The sequence below is a fragment of the Mastacembelus armatus genome, chromosome 10 (assembly GCF_900324485.2).
Source record: "Mastacembelus armatus chromosome 10, fMasArm1.2, whole genome shotgun sequence".
Taxonomy (NCBI): Eukaryota; Metazoa; Chordata; class Actinopteri; order Synbranchiformes; family Mastacembelidae; genus Mastacembelus; species Mastacembelus armatus.
In genome coordinates this window covers 7377436-7391133 of record NC_046642.1, presented here as the reverse complement: position 1 = coordinate 7391133, position 13698 = coordinate 7377436, and the positions used below count along the sequence as shown (strand labels likewise).

The window sequence follows — 13698 nt, the reverse complement described above, 5'->3', positions numbered from 1 at the left end:
TATAATTCTCTTCTTTACTGCATTGATGCAGTATGATGAGCACAAATGTAAGAATGGACAGAAAACAACATTCTTGTTTTAGTGTAACAAGAGTTTAGGGAACACAGTATTTAGTAGAAAATGAAAACAAAGTGAGACTGATTGCAAACAAGTCTTCATCCTATTCTATCTTTTCTGTCACAGATATGAATATTGTTTTTATCATACAGCTGTGTTACTGCAGAAACATCACTTTTTATGGTATTCACACTGCAGAGCAGCATTTAATGATGTGATATTTTTGTTGTATTAAATTCTATTGGAAAATACAAAGTTAGCCTTTGTGTACTTCAATTTTCATAAAACGTCTTGTTTTTGCACTTTTACAGCTGCATTTTTAAGGTTGCTTGAGTTAATGTCATTTTCCAGAGGTGCTAAGGTACTAAGAGCACATTAAGTACACTTCCCAAGTGTCTTCTCTAGCTTGCATTTTACTTTATGCATATGTGAAAGCAGTGAGTTTAAAGGCTAAGCTGACATCACCTGACTACCTTAAATTGTTCTAGTAAGCATGGGTGACATAATCATTTGCAGCCACGTTGACTGAAGCTTTTCACATACTTTTTTTTTTTTGCAAATTGAGATAGTAACCAGCATGCATGTTAGGTAATACCATGTCTACATCAACAAGGCAGTATTAGCAGTGAGAAGACCTGGATAATTGCGAGATCGGATTTTGTGGTGCATTGACTATAACTGACTCTCCAACCCTCTAGAGGATCATATATCATGTGCAACACACCAAACAGTCTAGTACTGTCGTCACTTGTGTCTGGATCGCACCTGAAGTAGAGTGGGTGTCTGCTCCATGATCCGCAGTAAAAGATTATCAATGTAGTCCTCCAGGTCTCGAACCTGTGACTTAACCTTTCTCAGCTCTGCCTCACATTTGCCCAGCTGTGCCTCCTGCTGCTTGGAGGCTGCCTGCTGTTTCTGCATGTCCATGTCCTGCTGCAGCAGCAGGGAGATCAGCTCCATGTTGGTCAGGTGCTGGTACTGGGCTGAGTTGTCCACTGTTACCTCCTTTGAGAGAGGAGACAGGAACAGTATACATAGATGGCATAGATGTTACAAGTTATACATGATTGTGTGAAAATGATTTGTAAATTCTACAATTAAAGATACATTGGTATAGTTTTGATATTTTTAAATGTGCAATTTTTTTTTACATTTTTATATATTTTACATTTGTATTTTATAAAAATTTTCTATTTTTACTACATATATGTATGTATATAATAATTCTACGTTTTAGGCTATTAGAATTTTTCCTTTATTCACTTTGGTTGAGAGCAAGAATAGAAAACAACCTATTTCCCTCTGGGATCAATAAAGTTGTCTGAATCTGAATCTAAATCGGAAATTACAATAGATGCGAGACTCTATATGACTCTCATCTATTCCCAATTTCATATGACGTTATAGGAAAGAGACAACTAACTAAACACAGGAAGCAGGAAAAAAAAGCCATGTGGCACAATTAAACGGTACGTGTCTGTTATTTTATTAAATGGGGAAAGTGATTATATGGACTTTGTTACCTTTAGACAGAGCCAGGCTAGATGGTTCCCCTGTTTCCAGACTTCATGCTAAGCTAAGCTAACTGGCTGCTGGCAGTGGCACCATATGTACAATACACAAACAGTAATGTGGCATCAACTGTCTCACCTAACCCGTAGCAACAAAATGAAAACCTGTGATTAACAACTTGTTAAACAATTTCCCTAAATGAGAAATGTGATCAAAATAACTTATATTTAATATCTCACTATGCTGGGAAATAAAAGAGCCACTTTATAGTGTTAGGTGGCAAAAACATGGAGTGAGTCACAGGAAACAATGAAGTCATCACAGCAGTTTTCCTCCTGCAGGGTATTTGAATAACACCATATGTTAATAAATGGTAATGGAGGCATTAAAAAGGTGGAGCTAATAGCCTTCTGTGATTTAGTGTGACATGTTAATAACTTAATTCTACTGTTTGCACAAAGCGAGATTTGCACAGCACTAAGGGGAATTTTTGAAAATGCATTGTGTGTGTGTGTGTTTTTGTTGTTCGACTCTCCTTGCAAACTAAAATGTAAAATAAGTGATGTCATGAATGGAAATGGTTGTCTACACACCAGCAAATTCACAATTTACTTATTGAATAAAATTCTTGGTTTGATCTTTATCAAGTCAAAATATAGTATAATCAGAAAATACAGGATACATATTAAAATATTTAAATGCAGAATCCAAGATACTAACAAATTTACTGCTGCACAGGAATACAAATCTTATAATATTTACAATATTTACAATACAAGCCCTGGTTAACACTGTGGTGACTGCTGCAGTTTCAAACTCATCAGAATTCACCTCAGAGACACAGAATAGAAAAACCTTCAAAAGCAAAAACTCATCATATTATCTTCAAAAAGTAGTTAAAGCAATAAATAACTAACTCAATTTCTGTTTATTTCCAGGTGAGACTAAACTCAGAGAATTACATCACACTGTACAGGAGACAAGGGATCATCACACAGTGGGCGAACTGTGCTATAATTAAAGGGCGAACTGTCTTATAATTAGGTTTATCGTTTATGCATTTCACTGTACCTGACTCTTCTCAGGTTCAGCTGCGACCTGATGGGTGCTGCGTCCAGGGTGGATGGTCGACTTGAGCTTCTCCAGAACTGAACGACCTTCCTTCTTCTCTGATTGGCCGGAGGTTAATGGCTTCACTGGATGAGGTCTGCAAAGCAAAGAGGTCAGGTATGCAGTGTATAACTGTTTCTTGGTGGCTCGTCTTGTGTGATCTAAGGAATTCAGGTCAGTGTATTTCAGTTACTTCAGAAGTTAAAATTCAACATCACACACACATTTCCTTACAAAGCTCAACATGTCAAAGCAGATCACAAATCTTGTCCACTCCCTCTGAGAAGGAATCGATACCAATACAGGAAAAAAATAAAATATCGCCTGTTCTTCTTCAGCATAAAAAACTGCAGATGTATCTGTCAAATTTCAACAAGAAATTTGTTAAACTGCAAGTGCAGTGACTCACTGGACAGTGGTTTATTTTAGAACAACAACGAGGGCGTATTTAGAAACAGAAAATTAGAACTTAAATCAAAGCTGTTTTGTGAGGAAGAAAGTCAGTTTCCTGAGATATCACTTTCTTGTTGCTGTTATTATTGAAAAATTCTAAAAGGGTGTAATTAGATGACCCAGCAGCAGAGCTTTTGTGGTCTGCACAAAGCACATGTCTATTCTAAACATGACGTTTTCCTTCTGAATCTGCTGAAAAGAGAAAGAAATCTGCTTCCTCTGGGACCTCTGAACAGCAGTGACACAATTTATATCTATAATTCCTGGCATGTTGAGGCCAATTTAAATATATTTGTTTATCAAATTTATTGACGTAATTAAATCACTTCAATTTCTCTGAGCATATGTTTTTCATTAGCAGGTGGCAAAAAAACTGAGGCAAAACTAATTCTAGGAGAAACAACAACAAAAGAAAAACAATGCAGTTATAACAGCCAAGAAGAAGCCAAAAACATGAGGCGAAGAACTGAAATGTGAAGCAAAGCCAAGAACAGGCAGCAATCATCCAACCACTTTGGATGAAACAGCAGTGCTTAGAAATAAACGAGTGCATTCAACATCGACCAAGCCAGGCCAGCAGTAAACAAAGCAACAGCAAAACAGGAAAAACACCATGTACTGTAGGCGTTTGGTAGTGGAAGTGGAAATCTGGTTTGTTTTTCCAATTGACTACAGCTAGCATGTGCCTGCAAACATCATATCCTAGTGTGAGGATTCTCACCTGCTCTCCTGATGGGGCAGGTTGTTAGCTGGCTGTGTCTCCTCAGGCAAAAGTGAGTGCCGTGCATCGACCAGGGGCTGGTCAGTGCTGGACGTGGTGTAGGGGGGCACAGCCAGAGTAGTGCTGGCTCCAGTACTGGGTTCCATGCTTGAGGGATGTTTGGGGGGGCAACAGAAAGGGGTAGGGTGGAGGTCAGCCAGTGAATCAGCTGATGGGGAGGGTGCAGGAGGGATGGAGGGAGACGAGGGTTCGGGCTCTGGCAAAGATTGTTGGATCTTTGACGGGCTTCTTGAGTTTGGTGCTACTTTTGCATGGAAGTCTTCAAAACTAATTTCAGAAGGTTTTCCTCTTACACAGTTTTCTGAAAGTAGTGATGTGTCGTCTTTTGAAGATATTTGTAATGTGTTGGACTCATTGTGATGCGTCTGGTTGTTTTTGGTGCTATCTACTTGCAAATCAAAGTCTGTCTGTTTACTGAATGTCTGTAAGGAAGACAGAGCTGGTTTAGGGGGATGATATGAGAGTGCTCCTTCACTTTTGACTTTTGAAATGTTTTGAACTAGAGCCAAAAGCTGTTCAAGCTCTTTGTCCTCACTTGTGCTTTGGCAGTGTGGGCTGCCTCTGCTGTGCTGTCGGGACACTCCTTTCGGTCTGAAACGTGCACTAACCACACCAGGAGAGGAGTCCGTCTGGGTAGGTGTGATTATTTCAGCTTGTAGGTTGCCGTTGTCGTCAAAGTCTATTTGTGTCCTTTTTGTGTCAGCGTCATCTTTTCTATTAGCATCACTGGATTGAGTTTCAAGGGTGGGTGAATTAGGTGCTTGATTTTGTGATGACAGAGCAGTGATCTCTCGGCTGTTTACTCTAGAGTCACTATGTGGTGCTGTGTTATTCAACTCACATCCATAATCTGGGTAATTGTCTTGGCAAACTGGGGAAACCTTGCACAGTTTATTCAAAGATGCAGTCATTTCAAATGAAGAGTTCATCTCAGGTATGTAGGTGTCCTTTAAAGTGAACAACTCCTCAGGTGTGGTGTCCTCATGGGAAACAGCTATCTGTGAGTCTTCTGCAGGCATACTGTGGATGCCTTTGAGGGTATCATTTGCCTCTGATTGAGAGGAGCCATCAGAATCAATGAAACTAAAATCTGAATTATTCACATTCATGTTCAGATCTCCTAAAGTTAGAGAGAATGATACATTGTTAATGCATGGGGTTTCAGGTAGACTAGATGCCTCTCCTGTCTCCTCTGGACTGGTTGTAATATCTGGGACCATTACGTCTGGGTTAGGGGAAACAGTAGTTGACATGTTTAAAAGGTCTGTAGCAGATATCTCAGCATCGAGTAGCATTTTAGGTCCTGAGTTCTGAGATGTGATCTTATTTCCTAAAGTTTCCTCAGTGTTCACTGAAAAACAAGGATTTTTGACTTTGGATTGTACATAGTTTCCTCCACACATGCGTCCATACAAATCTTGCTCAAACAACATCCCCCCCCAGCAGTCAGTATCATCTTCCAAAGGTTCATATTTGAACTTTCTGAGCTTTTCTTTGCACAGGAATCCTGGTGATGTGATGTTTGTGTACGGCTGGGAGAGGACACCAACGGAGTCAGAGGTCTCGTTCGTGTGAAGGTCTGGAGATATGCTGTTCCTTTTGCATTCCCCTTCTCTTCCACGCTGTAGCGAGGCCACACCGGTCTGGGAGAGGAGGTAGGCTTCTTTATGGACAGCTAGCTCCTGACCTCTGTGCAGCCAACCATCAGAATAAATCTCATTCAATGAATTTCTTAAGAGTCTCCGTGGAGGCAATGGTGGAAGTTCCTCTTTGCATATTTGCAGAACTTGTGAATGATTATTAGTATTACTATTAACTGGACCATAATTATCTATGTGGCATGAAGTTGGACTAGTTCTGGGCTGTTTCTGAGAAACATTCCCTTTTGGTGAGTTGAGCCTGCTTGAGGCAAAAGCATCAAATGAGTCCTCCCATTCTCCTGCACTCTCTGACATGGAGCAAGGGGCAGAGTGGTTTGGAGAGTAGGGTATAGCTGCTGTTTTAGATAATAACGCAGGAAGAGACACCTGTCTAGCCACAGGCCTGGGGCGCTCCCGTCTTATGGAAGCCATGTTTGTAGCTTTAACATCATGAGCAGGGCTAGGTGTGCTGGGCTGAAAGGGCAGAATAGTGTAATGAAAGGGGGACGAGCCAGAGGAGGAGCAATGTGCAAAAGGGGGGGACCTCTGTGACTCTTCAGCTATGAGCTCCTCAAAGAAGGGATTGCGCTGTATACGAGGGAGGAAAGGGTTAGAGGGGGAGATGGGGGTTGAGGAGGGAGAGGAAGAAGGAGTGAAGGGGTTGGCGTGATTGCAGTCATCAGGTGAGACATGACCAGCAGGGGGAGAGGAGCACTGAGGGGGTACAGGTGAGCGAGGAGGGAGGGGAGGGGGTACATCTGAGCTGCTTTCTACCTTAGGAGAAACTTCCAGCCTGTGGAGGAAAATAGGGCACAATAGTCCTCTTAGTTAATAATGTGCCAGATTACCAACTGGGGAACATTTTTCTTACACAAACAGAGAAGGACAAAATCCTAGGAAATTTCTGCTTAACTAGCTCGAGTCTCTAAACATCAGCAGATATATAAGACAAAGGAAGCTATTATGGAAACAGTAACACAAATAAAATCAAAAAAAGCAAAGCACATTTGCCAAATAATCAAGCAAAAATAATAAATAATGCTCTGTAGCTATTTAGGGCAATCTGCACACGGAGCAGTTTTGTGAAGTGAGGTCATATCAACATGAAATGATTTTCTTCACATCCCTCTGTAGGAACATTTTTGCTGCACCTCCAATCAAAAAATGTAGACACAGTGGTAACGAAAACGGAAATGTCAGAGTGCTGTTTGTGAAAACAAATAATGTGAGATGATGCACAACATGGTTGTAAATGGAGAAAGTATGAACTAAATTAGTTCTGTTTTCAAGTGAGCAGGGAGACAAGCAAACATTAAACTCAGGAGATCCGACTAAATACAGGCGTCCCATGTTCCTGCTGTGCCTGGTAAAAAGTATATTCACCAGAGTGTGGAGCCCAGAAATAAGCCTCTACATGACCTTGACTCACCTCGGCTTGTTCTGGGAGTCACCAGAGCCAAACCAACCCCTGAGCCTCCCCTCAGATGTCGAAGCCGCTTGGTTCAGGTCTGACTTAGCAGGGAGAGAATCACTCCTTCCTCCAGAGAACAAAGTCTTTCTTAGCTTCCTCCCTTTCTCAGGTGAGTTAACAGCAGAGGAGACAATTGGTATTGCTGCCTGCACTGGGCGACCCTCAATCTGATCTTGCTGAACTGGAGGAGATGATGCCTGAGGATCCTTTTCCTCCTCCTTTTCCTCTTTCTTCGTCTTGTCGAAGGACCAGCGCCGGCCCTCACCAAACGAGCCTTTGTCCTCGCTTCTCTTGGTGAGGTTCTGCAGGGAGTGAGAGAGGGGGGAGCATTTCTCCAGCAGGACCAGCTTGGATGGGAGGGCACCTGAACTCTTTGGAGTTGAAGGCTCGGAGTCGTAGACATGGCTTCCATTAATACATAAGGAAGACTTGGACTGAGTCATTGTTTGACCCTTCAGAGAATCCACTGTGAGATTTGTTCGAGGGAAGGCTGTGATCTTGCTAGCTTCGTCGCTGAAGGCTCGCTTGTGTGTGAGAACCTTTGTGGTGTGCTGGCTGGTGAGCACTGTTGGAAGGAAGGAAGACCTTGCTTATAAACATCAAAAAATGAATTGTGCCAAGATTACATCTTTTTCATTGGACACAGGTAAATCTGAGAAAAGCAGAACAATACTTATTTCCTTGCTGTCACCTTTCTTTCCAATTTCTTACATTAAAGCAGTAACAATAGTAACAAGGCCACATAGAGACATTGCTACAAGCTGAAAACACAACAGTGACATGTCACCACATTTCAGTCCTGTGGTAAAGTTGTTTCCTGTGCATTTATAAACATTGGTTTACCTAAACACCCTGCAGATACAGAGCAACACAGCATTCATTGTGAACTGTGCCATTTGGCAGATAAAATTCTAATATTCATCCTCTCTGCAGCCTGAGGATCAACGCTTTACTTGTTTCATGTTAACAAACTAACATTAGCTCGCATATTGCTTCTGTATTTTTGCTGAGATTAGGTTCAGCCTCAGAATGCAGTACCTGGTCTAACCTGTGATCATTAGCATAGTGATATCAGCTTTCTATCTTAGCAGTTTGATAAGCCACTGACATAATTATAAGGTAACCGTCTAAACTGAAGCCACACTTTAATAAATATATGGTATTTTCTGTGTGAGATAACACTTCTACCTTTTCGTTAGTTTTAATGCTTTATTTCATAAAACTTCCCCAATTTACTATGATGTTAGTGAAGGCAGAGCTAATTTGCCGTGAGGTGACCTACCTCTGATTTATTATTGGTGAACAGTCACCAGCCTTTATTTCATGCACATATAAAAAATGTAAAACCTACCTTTTTTAGCTAAATCTGTCTCTGCATAGTGGGTGTCCACTCTCACTTTGCTAGTGTAGATGGGGGAGCTGGGAGGATCCGACAACAGATCCAGACTGGGTGGAGGGCCGGGGTTATCACTGGCCATGGAAGACATGCTGCTCTCTGAAGCCAGGGATGAGCATGACCTTGTGTCAGATGACTTGCGCAGCTTTCCTTTAAAGAAATCTTTCATCCTGCTCCTCTTCTCCTCTGCTATCTCCACATCTTGTGACTCCACCACCGCTACGCCTTCCTCTCCAAAAGGCTGCCCCAGGGATCCTGACAGGGCGGCGTAGCGCCCTGGCACGATGGCTGAGGAGGACTCCACATCCCCCCTCCTCCTCCCTGTGACACGATCCTTAAGTTTGCCAAAAGCAGAGCGAGGTTTGTCCTTTATGGTGAGGTCGAACATGCTGGCGGTCATGTTGTTGCGGGTGAATTGGACTGTCACCTGAAGTTCACCTCGTTCCTTCTCCTTCCTACCTGCCTTAGAGTTGAGCTTGAACCATCTGGAGAAATAAGGACAATCTTATGTCACTGCCTTAAATAAATACATCACATGTACGATATCTGAGATGACAAAAGCAGAGTTTGCATGTATTATCTGGCCATTCACTGGGACAAACTGGGGAACAATAAAAAAAAAAAACAAAAAAAAACAGTTTTTTGTTTGGCAACTTTATGCACATATTACATAATGTGGATAAAGTGCTAGGGGACTGTACTCTTTGAAAACAAACTCTTTTACAAGCCTCAGAGGAGGCAATCACAACTAAAGTTCCACAAGGTTTTCCCCACCTACACCTGGTGTGTATGATTTGGATAATATGAGCAGTCATCCAATGAAATCCTCCCTCTGTTTCCACACCCAAAGTCCTCTGACTGGACCAGATAAAGTCTTATAGAGCCAAAACTAACAGCAGGAATTCAGTATGAGTTTCAGTGAGTGTAGAGTGAGAGCGGAGAGGGAGGAGAACCCACAATTAAAGCCAGATGTCTTGTATGGCTTTACTCTCTTTTCCTCTTCAGTGTTGACAGTGGAAATGTTTCACATATTACTGGTACGTCCTGTCACATCACCTACGGCACAACTAAGCTCAAAGACTCAAAATAAGGCAAACAAGACACACGTTATAGCCACATTTTAGTTACTGTTACTGCTGTGATAACTAAATCTTAACATTCTAACTTGGGGAACCTAAACCACACATCCATTATCTAATGCTTTACTCTGGCATATCCAGGGTTGCTGGTGGGGCTGGAGACAATACCAGCTGACACTGGGCGAGAGGTGGGCTACATCCTGGACTGACACATGAAGACAGAGACCTAGTCAGTTACATTCACACCTCTGTACAACTTAGAGTCAACTGTTAACCAATCTGTATGTCTTTGGAAGATGGGTGGAAACTGGAGTAACCCAATGCAGGGTTAACTGGGATTCAAACCTGGAACCTTCTCATTGTGAGGCGATGGCACTAACCACTTCGTCACCATGCTGCCCCTTAAACCACACAGTAAAAACTAAATTTGTTTTTTAAATGACAAACATAAGCACTCAAGTCTAATGCACAGCCTCATCATTAAACATAGTTACTGAATTTACTCCTGGCATGTTGAGAAATTCTCACCTAGCAATATTTTCTACCTCCCTGCTGTTTGTACAGTTGAATATAACAGCCCTCGGGTGGCACTGATCCTGTCCCTGCGCTATTTATACCAGAGCAATATGGGTTTCTGTCTCGCTTTGGCATATTTAAAGAGCCACAGCGACACAGAGGAGCAGGAGAGTGTGAGATGTTTCTGGGTTAATCTGGGTCCAAGAAGTATCAGTGAGGAAGGACACCACATCCTATCATCTGTTAGAGACTATCTGGAGCTACTCTCTGTAAATTGCTCAGTGACAGAAATATTACCCATCATCACTGTGCATTGTGCATAAAGATGGAGGCTTTCTGGGTAAAATCATTACATGCTCCACTGTGTTGACTTGCAGTGCATTGTGGGAAGGCTTGGAGCTGTGTCCATAGGGGCAGAATGTAATAAGCCATGAAGGAATCAAGCAGGAGCACCACATCTGTGCTCCCTGCATGTGGAGGCTGATGAGTGAGGCGCACTGGTCACCTCAGCTGCAGTTTGGCGCTGCAGGAGAAACACATGTTGATAACAGTGAAATATCTGCAGACTGTTGAAGCAGTGACCAGTGAGACCTGCATGAAAAGTTACATGTCATCTCCTGTGAAATCAACTAAACAAGCACGTCCAACAGTGACACATCACCTCTATCTTCCTGTATTCACACTGTCAAACTACATGGTTTATCATGCAGGCTACATTAAAATTCAAACACAACCTACTCGTCTCTTGGACACATTCCGTCCTGAAATATCTTATCGAGGGGAATGATGGTTTGACCGAGAAACACGTCCAGTCCGATGAGCACCCGGTGCATGACCGTGAGGACCAGGTCCCCGCTCCCCGGGGGGTACGCGCACCGGCCACCGTCCTCCAGGATCCCAGGGAGCAGCTCGAAGCAGCACTCCTCGTTCCACTCGGGCACCTCCGCCTTCTCCACCAGACCGGTGGTGTACTTGTCTTTCCCCACCTGGATGATGGTGTAGAGGTAGCGGCTGCCGTGCTTGCCCTTGGTGCGCAGCCCTCTTGCGCGGAGGACTGTAACATTCACATGAGTGGGCACCCATCGCTGATCGTCGTCCAGATCGATCAGTGACATCATTTTGCACCGCTACACAGGTGCGCAGTGGCCGCTACTCGTCCCTAAATAACCGCAGTTTCACTTCTGTCGTCTGTCTGGTCAGTTGATCATCCCCCATTCGCTTTGCGCCAGAGTCTCCGTGCTGCGCAAAAACAGCCTCTGCAGAATATCTCCAAAGTCCGCCGAGTCTCCGAGGGTTTACCCGAGGTCAGTTTCCACAGAGCAGACCGGGCCTGCGTTTGAGCTTGAAGCTCTTCATGCCACTCGCAAATTCAATCAATGCAAACTAAGTTAGGGCGAGCTGCGTGCTGAAATCTGCCCGCGTCCATGCTCGGTACATGACGCATCAGTTAGTTTACTATCCGAAATCAGCTCATTGTGTTCGCAGTCCGCCCTCCTCCACAGCAGCAGGCCCGCATACAGTGAGGGAGATGCCGCAGAATTAAAGAGAAACACCCCTCTCAGCCTTCATCCGACGCACACACACGGCGCTGTGGTGTAGTGTGCGTTCAAAGTGGACATTAGTGCATGTGAGCAGAGAAGACCCGCAGTCAGCGGCTCGTCTTTGTTGAAACAGCACTGAAACATCTGGGCGGAACATCTCCCTGCTCATCTTTCTGATTCTTTGATTTTATCAACTACAGGATTTTCACATTTTCCATTTTTCCTCCTCCTTAACTGTCCTGAACACAGTGAGAAAACCTCTATCCTGAAATAAACTGGCTGCAATAGACAATTACAACTATTTAATGAACGAGTCCATTGGATTAATGGATCAAAATATTTAGATGAATAACTGCTGATGAATCATTTACAAAGCAGAGCTCTAGTTAAAGATGTCGGTGTATTATCCTCCTGCCACTATATCAGACTTTCCAGTAAAGCCATGAGACTGACTGGAGAGCTGCCCGGTGCTGCCACTCTCACAGCTGCGATGCCATCTAGTGGACATCAGTGACCACGATAAGACAGCAGATACACACTGCACAGATACCGAAGCTCTCCGGGTGGAGGCGCTGTAGTCAGGTCCTGTTATTTCTTTCCAACACAACAGGTTCCATAGATCTACGATAATAATAATGATAATCCCATGATGCTTTACAATATAGCCCCATTTCTTCAGTAATGTACACCATGGCAACACCAGGGCCCTGAAACTGATGCAGCTCCATTCATTAATTCTGCAAGTTCCAACTATGTATTTTTTACTGTCCAAACATTATGAGTGAAAAGGACCAGTCTAGTTAAAGACAGTGATTACAGATTGATAAAGACTGATGGGAAGAGTCAGAACACATTTCAGTCAGAGCAGGAGTGTCTGGTGGTTTTACACAACCCTTAATCACTGAGCATCAATATTAGTTGGCAGCTTCAGTGCTTATGTTATTTATTATAAATAAAAAAACAACAGAATCTTTTAGATTTGTAAAAATCCGACCAATGTTTCACAGTGTTGATAACAGCCACTTTGAGGGAAGCAGTAAATACAAATAAATGCTCACATTCAGAACAGCAACACGACGACAGAATCCAGCTCTTTTAAGGTTTCTGTGGCACTTCTCTACTTGGCTTTTTAAAGAGAGAGACGTAGTATTTCAACAACACCTCACACAATAACTGTACTTTATAATACACATTTACACAGCACTGTCGACGTGGCACACTGACCTAATAAATCTGGTACATTCAAAGGTAGAAAGCAGTGAAGTTAAGTTATTAAGTGGCAAAAAAAAAAAAATAAAAGTGAAACCAAAGAATAAAAATGGTCCGATTGCACTCGGGGACTTCTCACTGTAGAGCAGCTAACAGTGCAAATAAAAGCTTCAGAGAGAGAGAAGAGCTTGATTATTTTGTGTCTGTATGAGGAAACCTCAGCTTTGTATCTCAAGGCTGCGACAGAAACCACCCACATTACATTACTTCTGACACACACTTGTAACACTTTACACTGTGGAGGTCTTTAAAAAGGCTCAAGGCGTTATTATATGGCAGTTGCCTTAAACCAGAAGACTTAAAGTCCATCCATCCCCACACAAAAATCTGCAGACTGTATGTAAAATACCATGGATTCAGCCTGGATAAACAAAATATTGTGGTGTATTCCTACAAGCCTTTTGTGTCAGGATGTATAAAAGCAAGAATTTAAATAAAAACTAAAGTCTATTTTGTGTTTTCTAGTTTTCACATTTTTCTGCAAATTTGTGTTTTACTTAGACGGTCGTTACTTTTAACAACTACTGTATGAGTATTATACCACATCCATCAATTCAGGAGATTACATGTAAGCTTTGCAGATGTGAGGAGTTTTGCAGAGCCAATTACTGAACTGTAAATATCTATGACATTAGGAGAAAGAAAATGAGTCAATTGTAAACGCTGTGAAAAAAACAAAGGTGTCTGTGAGCATAATTTTATAGGTGATCTGTAAGACGGAACACGTTTTTGTTCTAGTTCCATATACTGAAAACTACTGCAGGAAGATGAACACAGACCAGCTTTGACCAAATCTTCTTTCAGCCCAAGCTGTGTTTGAGCACACTGGAAAGACTGTTTTCCTTAAGCGCATTCTTCTTTTTAAGAAATAAA

The 13698-nt window shown here is 42.5% G+C and overlaps 1 protein-coding gene across 1 annotated transcript; it reads right to left on the bottom strand.

Moving 5' to 3' along the window:
• Positions 1-553: 553 nt before the first annotated feature.
• Positions 554-11525, bottom strand: rab11fip5b (RAB11 family interacting protein 5b (class I)). The gene is made up of 6 exons (XM_026330506.1): positions 10754-11525; positions 8376-8905; positions 6983-7589; positions 3854-6346; positions 2641-2776; positions 554-1062 (listed from the first exon to the last, which is right to left on the bottom strand). Exons 1-6 carry the CDS (start codon positions 11131-11133, stop codon positions 802-804), a joined length of 4407 nt encoding a protein of 1468 aa, XP_026186291.1. The 5' UTR covers positions 11134-11525; the 3' UTR covers positions 554-801.
• Between the last annotated feature and the right edge of the window lie 2173 nt (positions 11526-13698).